The sequence below is a fragment of the Meleagris gallopavo genome, chromosome 1, assembly GCF_000146605.3.
Source record: "Meleagris gallopavo isolate NT-WF06-2002-E0010 breed Aviagen turkey brand Nicholas breeding stock chromosome 1, Turkey_5.1, whole genome shotgun sequence".
In the NCBI taxonomy this organism is placed as follows: Eukaryota; Metazoa; Chordata; class Aves; order Galliformes; family Phasianidae; genus Meleagris; species Meleagris gallopavo.
In genome coordinates, this window is record NC_015011.2 from 50,380,597 (window position 1) to 50,394,465 (window position 13,869).

Below are 13,869 nucleotides of genomic sequence, written 5' to 3' on the forward strand. Positions count from 1 at the left end.
CTCATACAGCAGGGACACAAAAGTTGGCCTTTCCCCTCTGAGCTGATTCTCTGACCTAATGTTACTCTCTTATCCTGTGCAAAAGACAAAAAAGCAAAATCCTAGCTTCACTGCTGAGGTTTTGAAGGAAAGCAGTCAGAGAGAGCATGGCATGGAGATGCACTGCAGCAATGTGCCTGCCAGGTCCCAGAAAACGCAGGTGCAAATCTGTCTCATCTGACTCTGCACCACCACATGTGGTTGCGTTGTGTGGACGTGGCCACAAAAGTACATTCTGCACTTTGCATTCCTGCCAGCTGGTGATGTTCATCAGGGAAAACTCCAAGCTCCTCTGTCATTAATGTTTATTGGCCGTTTTAGAGTCTTTTCACCCTCTAGGAAGGCAAAGAAGGCTGTACTTCAGACAAAGGCAGCCAGTGAGAATTTGCTCCAAAACTGCTGGATTCCTTGGCCAGAGCTGGAGGACCTGTGGCTTGCAGGAGGTCAGGTGAGCCAAGTTTGATGAGCCTCAACACTTCGACTTTCAGTCCAGCTCAAGACTACGGTACTTCACCCTCTTTCCCTTTGATGCATTCATTACTGTGGGTTGCATCTACAGCTGAACATGGTACAGTAAAATGATGCTGGTGCAGCACAGCAATAGAAATGTTGCTGTGGAAACCATGATATTTTAATTGCCTGATTCAGGAGAAGCCAGGTAAATCAGGCATTGTGTTTTCACCGTAACAACCACTCTGCTGCCAAAAAGATCTGGATTGCTATGCAGAGCTCTGCCACTTGTGAGAGCTACGTGTCACTGGGGAAGCCATTCCCACCTTTGTGCCTTTGGTCCTCCTCAGCCCAAGCCATCATCCTTTCCCAGTTGGACTCATACAGCTGGCAAACCTCCCACACTGACACTCCATTTGGACATGGCATCCTGATCAGATCATCAAATGTTTCCTCAACACAAAACATATGCATCATGGAATCAAAGAATCATTAAGGTTGGAGAAGACCTCTAATGTCATCTTGTCCAACTAGCCACCTACTACCAATATTGCCCACTAAACCACATCCCTAAGTACTGCAACTACCCTTTTCTTAAACACCACCAATGACAGTGACTCCACCACCTCCATGGGCAACCTGTTCCTTTTCACTGCAGCACTGCTCTTTCTGAGAAGAATATTTTTTCATCCCACTGGCCTTAGCCAATCAATGCAGCCTGCCTGGATCCCTCTGTAGGGCCTTCCTACCCACAGGCAGTTCAACATTTCCTTCCAGCTTGGTGTCATCTGCAAACTTACTGAGGATGCTCTCAATCCCCTTGTCCAGAACATCAATAAGGATATTAGACAGGGCCAGTCCCCAATACCAACCCCTGGGAAACGCCACTTGTGACCAGTTGCCAGCTGGATTTAACTCATTCACCACCAGTCTGGGCAAGGCTCTCCAGTCAGTTTTTTTTACTCAGCAAAGAATACATCTGTCCAAGCCACAGGCTGCCATCTTCTCCAGGACAATACTATGGGAGAGTCAAGGGCTTCACTGAAGTCTAGGTAGGCTAAATCCACAGTCTTTCCATCATCCATCAAGCGGTCACCTGGTGATGGAAGGAAATCAGGTTGGTCAAGCAGGACCTGCCTTTCACATAGAAGATAAATGAACACTGAATGTGCACATCTGACATGATGGTCTAGGACAGCAATATTACCTCTGTGCTAGGTAACCCATCAACTATTGGTCTAGAAACTTCAAAATATCTTGAGCAGTATTCATTTAACTCCTCACTCCTAGTGACACAGGGAATTTCATCCTTGCGATCGGTTGTGACAGAGCCTGCAAAGTACCAGGTGCAGTTTGAAACCTGACAGATCCCATCAGGTGAAGGTTTCTAGGCAGGAAAGATGCCTATCTATTTATAGATACCTATTTATACCGCAGAGATACTGGATGCTGATGAGCACACAGCATGTGGCCAACTGTGGATAGACCTGCTTTCCCCTCAGCAAGTATTCCAAAGGTGCTTTGATGGAGGTGGGCAGCTAAGGCTCCTTTGCTTTCATTCCAAGGGCCCCAAGTTGTCTGGTGTGAAAGGCAGCTAAATCAGCATTGCCTGGCCAAGAACCAGCAGATGGTCCAGAGGAGATTCTCTGATGAGCGTTCCTTAGTGACCCATTTCTACCAAGAAGCCCTGAGAGCTGATCCAGCACATTTAAACCAGTGTCCTGTTTGCCTGTGAACTGGCAGACCCCTCTGCTCTCCTCGCGAGGAAGCTGTAGGTCGCCATGAGGCCACCCCTCAGGCTCCTCTTCTCTGGGATAAACAGCAATGGGAACAATGTGTTCATCTCACATCCTTGAGCCATGGTCCTTAAGACTCCACAGTTTAGTTTTGTTTTATTTTATGGAGGAAGTGACACTCACAACATGCTTAGAGTTCACACTGCTGCATTGCAACAGCTCTCATCCCACACAGAGATGGAACAGAGCGGAGCAGCACAGATGTGATGACTCAGCTTCCAGAGCCAGGATCCCAAAACAAGCCTCCAACGAAGCCCTTCTCTGATACACACAGGAAGATTCTGCCTCCTGTTTGATGCCTATGCTTGCAGGAGTACTCACCCCATTTCGTTGCCCTGGATTCCTTCCACAGTCAACAGAGTGAATCCTCTGGCCTCTTTTAAATGTTTACTTTGGATAAAATCTGCTCTCTGCCCTGGCAGTGACACAGCCTGAGCTCTGCTCAGCTCTCAGCACGGGGTCAGATGAATCTCAGCCTGGCACTCCCAGACCTGGTCCTGGGCCTGTGACAGCAGTAGGTTACCTCTGTAGGCTGGGGGAGTGCTGCACTGCTGGAAGATGCCAAGTGTCAGACTGGTTTTGCTCTCTACTAGCCTAGCAGTGGGGAACAGTATGTCTGGTCAGCTAAGGACACCCAGTGACTTTGCCCCACGCTTCAGCACACCGGAACATCAGAGATGACCAAGTATAACTAACCCTTTCTCAAGCAGCTGACGAAAGGTCTGGTGCTCTTCTCCAGGGATACCACTAATCCCTTATCAATGTAGATATTCCAGTAATTACACCTTTACCTGACTGAGAACTGCTATTCCCCCCCTTAGATTCTCCTCTGCAGTGCTATCTGTAGTCAGTAATCTCAAGTTCCAAGATAATGCCAGAGTTGTGTGTATCCCAGCTTCACTTCTTGTGACTGAGCTGACGTTTTGAGCTGTATGTACGCTTACATAATCTCATACCACATAATCAACACATTTCATAGCACGAAGAGATCAATCATTCTGATCCCTGTCACTGAAACTTTCTTCTGTTCCATATCATGTCATGAAAACAACAACAGTAACAAAAAATCGCCCAGCATAGATTGACACACCTTGAGATAATGCTTTCTTTGAGCCCTGCAAGCATCACTGTAGGCTTCATGAATACCAGAAGTCAACAGTCAATAAGCATTAGGTAGACTGCCAGAGCCTTCAGAGCAGGGATGGAGGCACTGGGAAGGAGCGGCAGGGGCTATGAGATGCATGGCATACCTGCCAGACCTGGGCTATAGCATGTGGCTAGATAGCAGCCATGATATTATGTTGATTCAGGGTGGTAGTGGCCCTGCTTTGAGCTGTGTCTGGATGCAGTGTGGTAAAATACAGCTGGGAAGTTTGGTGTGCCTCCTGCAGCGAGGCACGGAGACAGCTGGGACGAGTTTTGCACACATCCATCATCACGCAGAACCTCCTTTCCCTTTCCATCCTCAGAAAACACCAGACCCATCCAGAAAAAAAACAAACAACAAAACAGAGCCTGGAGGGCAGAAGACTGTTTGTCCAATGCAGAACCAGCCTCATGAAGGCTACCACTGCCATGGAAGGTATACCTGACTTTTCAGCCAGCTCTGGCCCTGTCCCAGTGCACCAGGTGCCTCTCCAAGCACCCACACAGAAGCAGACAAGGATGTTGTAGAGCCCCAGTAGGGTGCAGCCCCAGCATCCTCAAGGCTCGAGTTCCCTCTGCTGGCCCTGAGCATCTATTCCAGTAACAAAGCCTGTACAGTGTACTCCTGGGTGTTTGTTTTTTTTTTTTTTCAACCTGAAGGTCGCTCTGTAACATGCAGCAGCAGCCTCTCCCGCCTGCAGAGCAGCTTTGCATGCCCAGAGCTGTGATAGCTGGGAAGCACAAAATAATAAAAAATCAGATTGACAGTGCAAGGGTGCAAAGGAAATCCAGCAATGCAAGACAGCTGCCACACACAGCACAAATGCACACCAGAAAATGTGCAGAGCCCCATTGAAGCTTTTGCTAAGTGGGACATCTCTCCTGCTAACACACATGTAAGGTGGCAGCTTTTTACCACTGTTCCTTTCCTGTACACCAGTGCTTTCTCAGTTGGTGCCAGCAGGGCTCAGGGCTCTGCCATGCTTCATCAAGGCTTTTGCACAGCCTTTTCCATTGCAGGGTGATGTGTTTTTGCCTCCCAGAGTCCTTTGAGATGCAAAAGATGAATGAACCAACTCCAGCTCTGAAGCAGAAAGCAGTAGGTTGTAAAGCCCCCAATCCCACACCGCCTCCAAAAGAGATGAAGATACAACCCCTCTCTCCCTTCCAGACGGACAAGGACCCTAATGTACCAATACAAGCTTTTATTTTAAAACAAACTAGAAGCCTCTGCAGTATCAAGAAAAAAACTGCAACAGAACACCCAAGGGGAAGCCTGGCTGCCTCAGACCTTGGCTCCAGAGGCCCTGGTTGGTTGGCTCCCCAAGGAAAAGCTTTCAGGTGTTGGCAGTGGCCCCATGGATCTCTCATCAAGCACATTAGCAGCTGCCCCTCCCAGGCAAGGAACTCAGGGTTACTTGATGCGGTAGAGGACTTTGCGTTGCATGCGGTGCTGGATCTCCCCACGGCGCATCATCAGCTGCAGCACCTTGTAGATGGCGTGTTCAGGATATTTCTGGAGAGGGAGAGAGCAGGGTAAGATGAACAGGCAGGGAGAAGCTCAATGCAGCCCAGCAAGAACCGCAGCCATTGCCAAAGGCTGTGCCTCTCTGCAAGACAGCAGCAGCTGCTGCTACTTTCCCATTTCACCACTTCAGATCTGAGTGCAGCCAGTTTTGTGAGTCAAAACGTTCCAGATTCAACGCTGGACTTCAGTCTATTACCAGGTATTGCAGGGTACCTGAACAGCCCCAAACCTCAACCCCAGCACTTTAATAGAGGAAAAAAACCCTCTCCTCACTCCCCTCCAATTCCACAAACACAACAGACCCTGCTCCCTATGAACAACTTCAAAAGCAAATATGACCAAGGGGGCTCTGCAGCTGCCTCCCAGGAAATGGATTCCCCACAGCAGCACCGTGGGCTGCCTGGTTGCAGAGCCCAGCCCTTGCCCACCTGCCGCATGAAGTCCTGCACGATGCTGTGCTCTGACACCTGCGAGCCAATAGCAAAGCGGCGCTTGAGTTGCTTCTCAATACGTGACAGCATCTCTTGGTCCTCCTGCGTCGTAAAGCCTTCTGCCCCTGAAGGGGAGAGGTTGCATGAGCAACCAGATGTCACTCTCAAAGCCAAAAAGCCATTTCCCGCACCTCCCACCACACACACAGACACACACACAGACACACACACAGACACACACACAGACACACACACAGACACACACACAGACACACACACAGACACACACACAGACACACACACGTCTCAGAGGGAAGCTGTAAGCCAATACAGCACTGTCCATCCTCACCTGACAGACTGCCCGACATGGCCGCATCGAGTGTGGACACCTGGAAGAGCCTCAAGGCCTCTTCAACATCAGCCTCAGTGGCAAAGGGCTGCAGCTTCATCTTGCTGAGGGACTCGGCGATGCGCACAATGGCCTCCAGTTGCCTGTGGGTAATGAAGATGCTCTCATTCCCCACTTTCTACCGTAGCCTGGAGGGGCTTTCTCCTTTCCCTGACACTCCCTCCACTCACAGCATCTCCAGTGCTGCCCCATTCACAGTGGGCTCTCCCAAACCCCAGGACCCCAATCCTCTGGGTTATCATAGATCACACTATGAGTTAATCCCAAACCTGAGAGTTTTGGTGGGTACAGGACAGCAACGCTCTCCCTCCCCACATAGGAGCAGGCCCCATGGTGCTCACCTGACAGTGATGGGGATGCTGGAGCGGCGGTCACTCTCCTGCTCGTGCTGCCGACTACCGCTCCTCATCAGGATGTAGCGATTCTTCAGCTTCTCTGCTGCTGCTACGGACAGCCGAGGACCGCACTTCCTGCAAGAGGGGACAGGAGAGATGGCAGACTGGGTAGGATGTCCCTCGTGTGCTCCGAGCTGTTCTCACTCGCATCCCTTCTAAGGGAAAGCCCTTCTAAACCTAACCCCTATCAACCCAAGAATTCGGTCTTCAGAGACACCTTTCACTCAAAGGTGCCAGTGCTGCCTCACAACCCACTCCATGCCCCCGGTTCCAGGTGCAGATGCACCAGGCCCAGACCTAGGCCACACATCTGCCTCACTGCACAATGCAACCCCAACAGCACCACGTGACGTGGGCACAGCCTAAAATCATCCCTCTCACTCACGTCCGGCAGAAGGAGATGAGCTTCTTCAGCTTGTTCAGCTCGATTTCACCTTCCACAGCCTGTGTCTGCGTCAGGGCGCTCACATGCAAGGACATCACGTGCTTGGCCAGTGTCTAGGAGAGCAGGGAGCAGTCAGACCACAGGAAACCTCCCCAAGTCATCCAATCCTCCCCAAAAACAGGGCAGCAGCTCAGCAGTTCAGGGAGCACAGCTCTGTTGATACTGTAGAAGGCATTCCCCAGCCCTATCCCCACTGGTCCTGCCTGGCTCTATGGTGACAAGCAGAACTATGAGACCAGGAGAAGCTTGCCTTGCTTCAATGTAGCAAGGAAGAGGTCTTAGAACCATAGAACCTCTTGAGCTGGAACTAACCCTTAAAGGCCTCCTAGTCCAATTCCGCTGCAATGAACAGACACCCACAGCTAGAGCAGGGTACTCAGAGCCCCTCCAGCCTGACCTTGAGTGTCTCCAGGGATAGGGCATACACTGCCTTTCTAGGCAATCTGTTCCACTGCCTCACCACCCTGACTGTAAAAAATACCTTCTTCCTTATATCCAACTTAAATTTCCCTCCTTTAGTTTGAAACCATTTCCCACTGTCCCATCACAACAGACCCTTCTAAAGAGTCTGTCCTCTTCCTTCTTATAGTCCTCCTTCAGAGAATTTAAGGCTGCTATCAGGTCTGCACAGAGCCTTGTTTTGCTTCTTCCCCAGGCTCTCAGCCCCATGCTACGGCTGTGCAAGCTGCCATGCCTCAAGCCCCAGCTGAGCCCACAGCCCCAACCCACCATGTCTCGTTCTTCATTGTGCTCATCCTTGACAATGAAGATCATGTCAAATCGAGACAGAATGGTGGGCATAAAATCAATATTGTCCTCGCCCTTGGTCTCGTCCCAGCGTCCAAAGACAGAGTTTGCAGCTGCGAGCACTGAGCAGCGAGAGTTCAGCGTGGTTGTGATTCCTGCCTGTGGGGAAAAAGGAATAGATGGAGTCAAGTCCATACAACAGCAGGGCTAGAAGACTACTAACTCCTAGTATGAACTCCTAAGCATTATGCATGAACTCATCCTCAAGCACTTCTACTTAAGTCCATTTAAGTAGCATTCAATTGCGCTGTAACAGTCCCACATTGGAGAGGGATCGTCCACCATGAGGAGCATCAAGGAGTTGGGTCCATGCATCCTTCCGGAGGAAAACTGGCTTCTGCTGAGACTTGAGCATGGCTGGCTTCTCACCTTCGCAATGGAGATGGTCTGCTGCTCCATGGCCTCGTGGATGGCCACACGGTCATCCTCCCGCATCTTCTCACCCAAGGTGGAAAAAACAAGAAGAAAAAAAAGAAAGCCACTGTCAGTCACCTCTGGAAGAATTCAGCTGGGTGCCAAGCTCTGCACACCCCACATACCTTGTCGAATTCATCGATGCACACCACTCCCCCATCCGCCAGCACCATGGCTCCTCCCTCCATGAAGAAGCTCCTTGAGGAAGGGTCACGGATGACTGAGGCTGTCAAGCCAGCAGCGCTGCTGCCTTTCCCTGAGGTGTATACCTAGTGGTGCACAGGACAAGGAGGGACAGCACATCAGCCACTGCAGGACCCAACATCCCACTGCACCGCCATGCCATGGCCAGAGCAGAGGGAGGAAAGGCAAAGCCCAAGGGGAAAACCCCTCATGTGCCAAAAGTGGACCTGATACAGACACAGACTGCTGCATGGTCCCAAGCCTCAAACCAAGCAGTTGTGACACACCGGAGGGCTTGCAGACATACAAATACAGGTATTAAGTACAGAACATGGAGTGATTCATTTTTTGGTGCGTTGCTGCATTAGCTTTGTTTTCCCCCTGAGGAAACAACACAGTCAGAGGCTGACTTTAATGGAGGTTATGAGAAAACAGAGCTGAAAATATAATTTCATGCCTGGGCTCAGTTTGGAGCTCTGTGCCTGAGGTGCAGTCAGCTTCATTTGTCCTGACCAGGCAGCACCTCTGCTGATCTAGTCTTAATAATAAACAGCAGCACTGGCCACATCCTTGGATGTCTGCAAAGAGCCTGACTCATAGCACCATTAAAGGCATTAATTACCTGTTTCCCCTTCCCTCCCTCATGCTCTGTCCTTTTCCCTCATCTCCCACAGGCTGGCACCAGCAGTTCCAGTTCACACCTCCACCAGCTGCTCTCACTGGGGATGCACGAGTGGGAATCTGCCAAGACCCTGGTCTTCAGTGGCACGCAGGAAACCAAAGGAAGAAATGAGAAGACACCTCATAGCACCTACCCCGATGGGCGAACACTTCTCTACAAACTTCAGCAGCTGGGATTTGGCTGTCCCAGGGTCACCCAGCATCAGTAAGTTGATGTCTCCTCTGCGGGTCAGCCCATCTGGGAGCCTGGAGCAGCAGGGTGGGGAGATGGGGGAGAGATGGTGGAGAGATGGTGAGCCTTTATCTTGGTAACAGAGCATTGCTGATAACGGCAGGCAGACTGTATAAACCACCAAGTTGGCTTTTCCCCACCTCTTGCGAGAGCCTCCAAACAAGAGGCAAGCAATAGCCTTCTTGATGTCGGTGCTGCCATAGATGGAAGGCGCGATGCTCTTGGCAACCATCTCGTAGATGTTAGGCATGGCAGTGAGGCGGCGAAGTTCCTCCTCTTCCTGAGGGGTCACTGCACCAGCAAAACTGTGTCCTGCATAGGGAAGAATGAAGCAACAGTGAACAAATGGGTGTTTCAAAGAAAAATACACTGTCTCTCTCACACCGTCTACCACTAAAAGCCCTTCTTGCATCTCATGCCACCAGGTCTGAAGGGTGGAAAGGGCAGGCATTTACTAACCCAGCATGGCAGACACTTTGTTACAGCCTGTGTGAGGGAAAGGGACTGGAAGAAAGCAAAGCAAGGATCTTGGGCAAAGCAGCTGGGAGAAACAGGAAAGAAATCACAGTCAGAACCACACTTCAAATACATAGCTCAGTTTTAACCGTTGACTTCAGCCCAGATCCTCAGGGATGGTTTAATGAATTCCCACAAAGATCAATAAGATACAAGTACTGAAATACCCTGGAGGACTCAAGCTGAAGCCTCATCATTTAACACCACTGAGACAAAACCATACAGGACATTTGGGTTTACAGCACCCAGGAAGACAGACCTCCTGGACCAGAATTGAACCTTTTCCTAAGTAAGTAGAAGAAAAGGACACAGACTGGGATTCTGTACAGATCTCGCTGGTGGAACTGCCCTATTCAGAAAGAGGACTCTCCCAACACCAGCTACACACATAGACCAGACAGGCACCAAAATCAGCCCTCACCTGAACCCTCTACATCCACCTGGATGCCCACCACGCGGATGTAAGCACTTCGGATGCCCACGCCCACGTTGTCCCGGCTTTTGTTCTTGCTTTGGGCAGACTTCTTGATGGAGTAGATGCCCATGATGGTGACTCTGTTCCCTGGGACAACTCTGTCACACAAGTACCTAAGAAGATTAAAAGGGGAAAGCAAAGGATAGTGGTGGGGAAAATGACAGCACCACCAACATGGTTGGACAAGATGATCTTAGTGGTGTTTTCCAACCTTAATGATACTACAGTAATAACACTCAGTCAGGGGAAGAAGCAATGCTGCAGGATCACCCTGAGATGTGGCAGCAAGGCCACAGCCCACCCAGAACCCAGCTATCACCTGTCACAGTACAGCTGTAGGTGCCGGGGCATCTCCCCATGTGGCACAGCGTCAGGGGACTCCTGCAGCTTCAGGATCTGAAAGTCGACACACTTGCATTTGTCTGGCATGATGAAATAGGGATCCAGCGGGCACCTGGGGCGGCCAGCCTGTTCTCTGTGTAGAGATCAGTAGGGAGAAGTCAGCCAGGGGCAGCAGTAGGGGTGTGGACAGTGGTCACAGCACCCAGAGCCCACCCCTCCCAGGTCAGAAAGGCACTGTCAACAGCCCAAAGGTTCTCCAAACCACCTCTTGCCTCCAACATGTCAGAACATCAGCACAAACCCAAAGCACAGTGATGCTCCCCCTGAATACTCTCAGAAGCACCTCCCTGTACCCTGCTTGCTAAAAGCAAGCACGAAGGTAACTCATTAATGACACAGAAGATAACAGTATAGACTCCATGCCTTGACAGGACATATTTCTTTATAACCTCACGCATGAGGCAAACACTAAGTGATTTCTGGTGAGAAAGCAATTAGCAGTGTGACAAGGCTGCCATCAACCTCAGAGTCTCTGGAGACGCCAGCTCTGCCTATCTGCACTGCTCTACTATAAGCTCTGGGAGATGGTGAGCAGCTCTGCATCCTGCTGGCTTCTCTGCAGAGCACCATCAGTGCCTGACTTCATGGAGGCAGCCATGGGGCTATTAGGGAAGAGAGAACACAAGGGAGGAAAAGTCCCACTGGAAAGAGGGAGAGAGGCTGCATAGCAGCTGTGCTGACCCACTTGTGCAGCCAAGGCTCAGGAGCCAGGCTGATCCCACAGGCCTCTCAGGCTGCCTTAGAGATAAGGCAGAGAAAATAAATACTGGCAGGCTTGAGTTCAAAGACACAATCCATCAGGATCAGCCCATATGAATGCCACAGCAGCACAGCAGCAGCCTAATACTTGCAATTCATGCAGGCAGCAAAAGCTGTAAAGCAGGATTTGGAAATTAGGAGCAAAGTACCCTTATAGAATTTAATGGAAAACAGCCCATCAGGGAGGGGGATGTAGAAGCAAGAAGTTTGCCTGAACAAGATAAGAACTTGGTAAGAAAGCTGGAAGAGGAGCTAAAAGCAGAAATATGGAGCAATTGGGGATCCCCAGTTCAAAAGAAGACAGGCAGCTTATAGAGAGAGACCAGCAGAGGGCCAACGAGACAGTGAAAGGCCTGGAGCATCTCTCTCATGAGGAAAGGCTGAAAGCCCTGGGACTGTTCAGCCTGGGGAAGAGACACCTGAGAGGGGATCTTATCAATGCTTATACCTAATAGCAGGGAGTGGTCAAGTGGATGGGGCCAGGCTCTTACCAGTGGTGTCCAGCAACAGGACAAGGTGCAGTGGGGACAAACTGGAACACAAGAAGTTCTATACAAATGTGAGGAAAAACTTCTTCACAGTGAGGGTGACAGAGCACTGGAACAGGCTGCCCTGAGAGGCTGTGAAGTCTTTTCCAGAGATACTCACAACCCATCTGGATGCTCACAACCCACCTGGACCCTTCCCTCTCCAATCTACTGTAGAGATCCTGCCTCAGTAGGGGGTTGCACTAGATTATCTCCAGAGGTCCTTTTCAACTCATATGACTCTGTGTGCCCATTTTGCCCACTGCCTGACCCACACAGCCCCAGGTCATCTCTCACGTGTTACATTTCCGGGGCAGAGCGTAGCCCTCCAGGCCCGGGCGCACTGCGATGTTGTTGATGGTGTTGCGACAGCTGCGGCACTGGATGGCGATTTTGGTGGCTTTGGCTCTCACAGGGGTCGCCGCAATGACAATGCCAGGGATCTTCACGAGGTGGGACATCTGGTCAGACTGGAAGAGAAAAAGGAAGGTGAGGGAAACAACATTGGAGGATGGAAAGGAAACTCACGGTGCTAAGGTAATGTGATGACACTTCCTACATTTGTGAGACTACGGTCTCAAAGGCTCACCTTCAGGCTGCGGATGTTGGCCGCGTTGGCATCAGACCTCAGCATGACCTGTATGTCCTGGAGAGCTTCTTCACCGGCAGGACGAGGACGAGTGACCTCATCTGCCACCTCCTTCGCTGCTTCTTCCAGCTATAAAGAGAACAGCAGTCAGGACCACCCTCACACCACAACGTCACACATCACACATCCCATTCCATCCCTTACCAGCTGCAGGTGCTCAGCAGGCTGTTTGTACAGATAGTCGGCGAGATCCTCATCAAAGCTGGCCAAGTCCTCCATCTCTACCTCCACCCAGTACTGGCCCAGGTTGTAGTGCCGCTTGAGCTCATCCCTGCAAGGCAGCAGGCACACGATTAGGGTCAGGGCTACCTGCAGGGCTCCATGAGGAAGCCTCAGAGTAAAGCTTATGAGGAAAGCAGCACTAAGGGGGACTGGGGACACGGGCAAACTTTCCACCCGAAACACAGTGAGATGTGCCATCAGCCCTGGGACAGTAGTTCCAATATGGCGCTGTCCACTGAATCACAGAGTGGCTAGGGTTGGAGGGGACCTCAACGATCATGAATCTCCAACCCCCCTGACACATGCAGGGCCACCAATCTCCAATTCAATACTAGACCAGGCTGCCCGGGACCCCATCCAACCTGGCCTTGAACACTTCCAGGGACAGGGCATCCACAACCTCTCTGGGCATCCTGTTCCAGCACCTCACCACTCTCTCTGTAAAGAACTTCCCCCTGACATCCAACCTAAATCTTCCCTCCCTCAACTTCAAACCATTTCCCCTTGTCCTGCTGTTATCTACCCTTTCAAAGAGTTGATTCCCCTGCTGTTTGTAGGCTTCCTTTAGGTACTGGATGGCTGCAATGAGGTCACTCCGCAGCCTTCTTTTCTCCAGCCTGTCTTCATAGGGGAGGTGCTCCAGTCCCCGGATCATCTGTGGCCCTCCTCTGGACCCTCTCCAACAGCTCCCTGTCTTTCTTGTACTGAAGGCTCCAGACCAGGACACAGTACTCCAGATGGGGCCTCACAAGAACAGAGTAGAGGGGGACAATCACCTCCCTATCTCTGCTGGCCACCCCTCTTCTGGTGGAGCCCAGGACACCATTTGCTTTCCGAACTGCAAGAGCACACTGCTGGCTCATGTTAAGCTTTTCATCCGTTAATACCCCCAGGTCCTTCTCTGCGGGGCTTCTCTCAAGGATCGCTCCTTCCAGTCTGTATAAATGCTCCCTGCCCACCCTGCAGGGAGCTCTCTTTGCTCTGTAGGAAGAGCAGACCTGCGTCGCCACACACCCCACAGCACCTGTATTTGAAGGTGAAGCCGGTCCGGTCCGTTCCCACGCGATACTGCCGCAGGAACTCCTTAAAGCGTCGCTGCAGTTGCGATTTCCGCACTTGTCCCTCATCCGCCGATGTGTCCACGCCAAAGCTGTCGCTGTAATAAACACCGGGCTCGTCGAAGCCCGACATGATGCCTGTACCTCACCTGCGGGGCGAACACACACTCAGAACCGAGCGCCCCCGCCCTGTTACGCCACGCCGAGGCCCACAACCGACCCACACACCACCACCAACTTTTTCGCGGCAAAACCAGTGCCCGGCGGACGGCGGTCGGCAGCGTAGCCCGCTTCCGATTGGCCCG

The 13,869-nt window shown here is 51.3% G+C and overlaps 1 protein-coding gene across 2 annotated transcripts; it reads right to left on the reverse strand.

Moving 5' to 3' along the window:
* Nucleotides 1–4,621: 4,621 nt before the first annotated feature.
* MCM5 (minichromosome maintenance complex component 5) lies at nucleotides 4,622–13,869 on the reverse strand. 2 transcript variants are annotated; one of them, XM_010711766.2, is made up of 17 exons: nucleotides 13,793–13,869; nucleotides 13,531–13,713; nucleotides 12,429–12,555; nucleotides 12,225–12,353; nucleotides 11,933–12,105; nucleotides 10,267–10,422; nucleotides 9,894–10,060; nucleotides 9,097–9,268; nucleotides 8,859–8,970; nucleotides 7,986–8,129; nucleotides 7,816–7,881; nucleotides 7,369–7,545; nucleotides 6,580–6,692; nucleotides 6,141–6,269; nucleotides 5,740–5,882; nucleotides 5,388–5,515; nucleotides 4,622–4,947 (listed from the first exon to the last, which is right to left on the reverse strand). In XM_010711766.2, exons 2-17 carry the CDS (start codon nucleotides 13,695–13,697, stop codon nucleotides 4,846–4,848), a joined length of 2,205 nt encoding a protein of 734 aa, XP_010710068.1. In that variant the 5' UTR covers nucleotides 13,698–13,713; nucleotides 13,793–13,869; the 3' UTR covers nucleotides 4,622–4,845. The 2 variants fall into 2 exon arrangements, with proteins under 2 accessions (XP_010710068.1, XP_010710063.1); XM_010711761.2 differs by having other exon boundaries at nucleotides 13,531–13,809.

What these genes read in the sequence shown, in the direction of transcription:
- MCM5 (XM_010711766.2), bottom strand. Translation starts at nt 13,697, where the DNA reads ATGTCGGGCTTCGACGAGCCCGGTGTTTATTACAGCGACAGCTTTGGC. An exon ending in AGAAGTGTTCGCCCATCGGG is followed by an intron (nt 8,130 to 8,858) that starts GTAGGTGCTATG and finishes GTGCACCACTAG; the next exon opens with GTATACACCTCAGGGAAAGG. An exon ending in TGCAGGACTTCATGCGGCAG is followed by an intron (nt 4,948 to 5,387) that starts GTGGGCAAGGGC and finishes CTCCCTCTCCAG; the next exon opens with AAATATCCTGAACACGCCAT.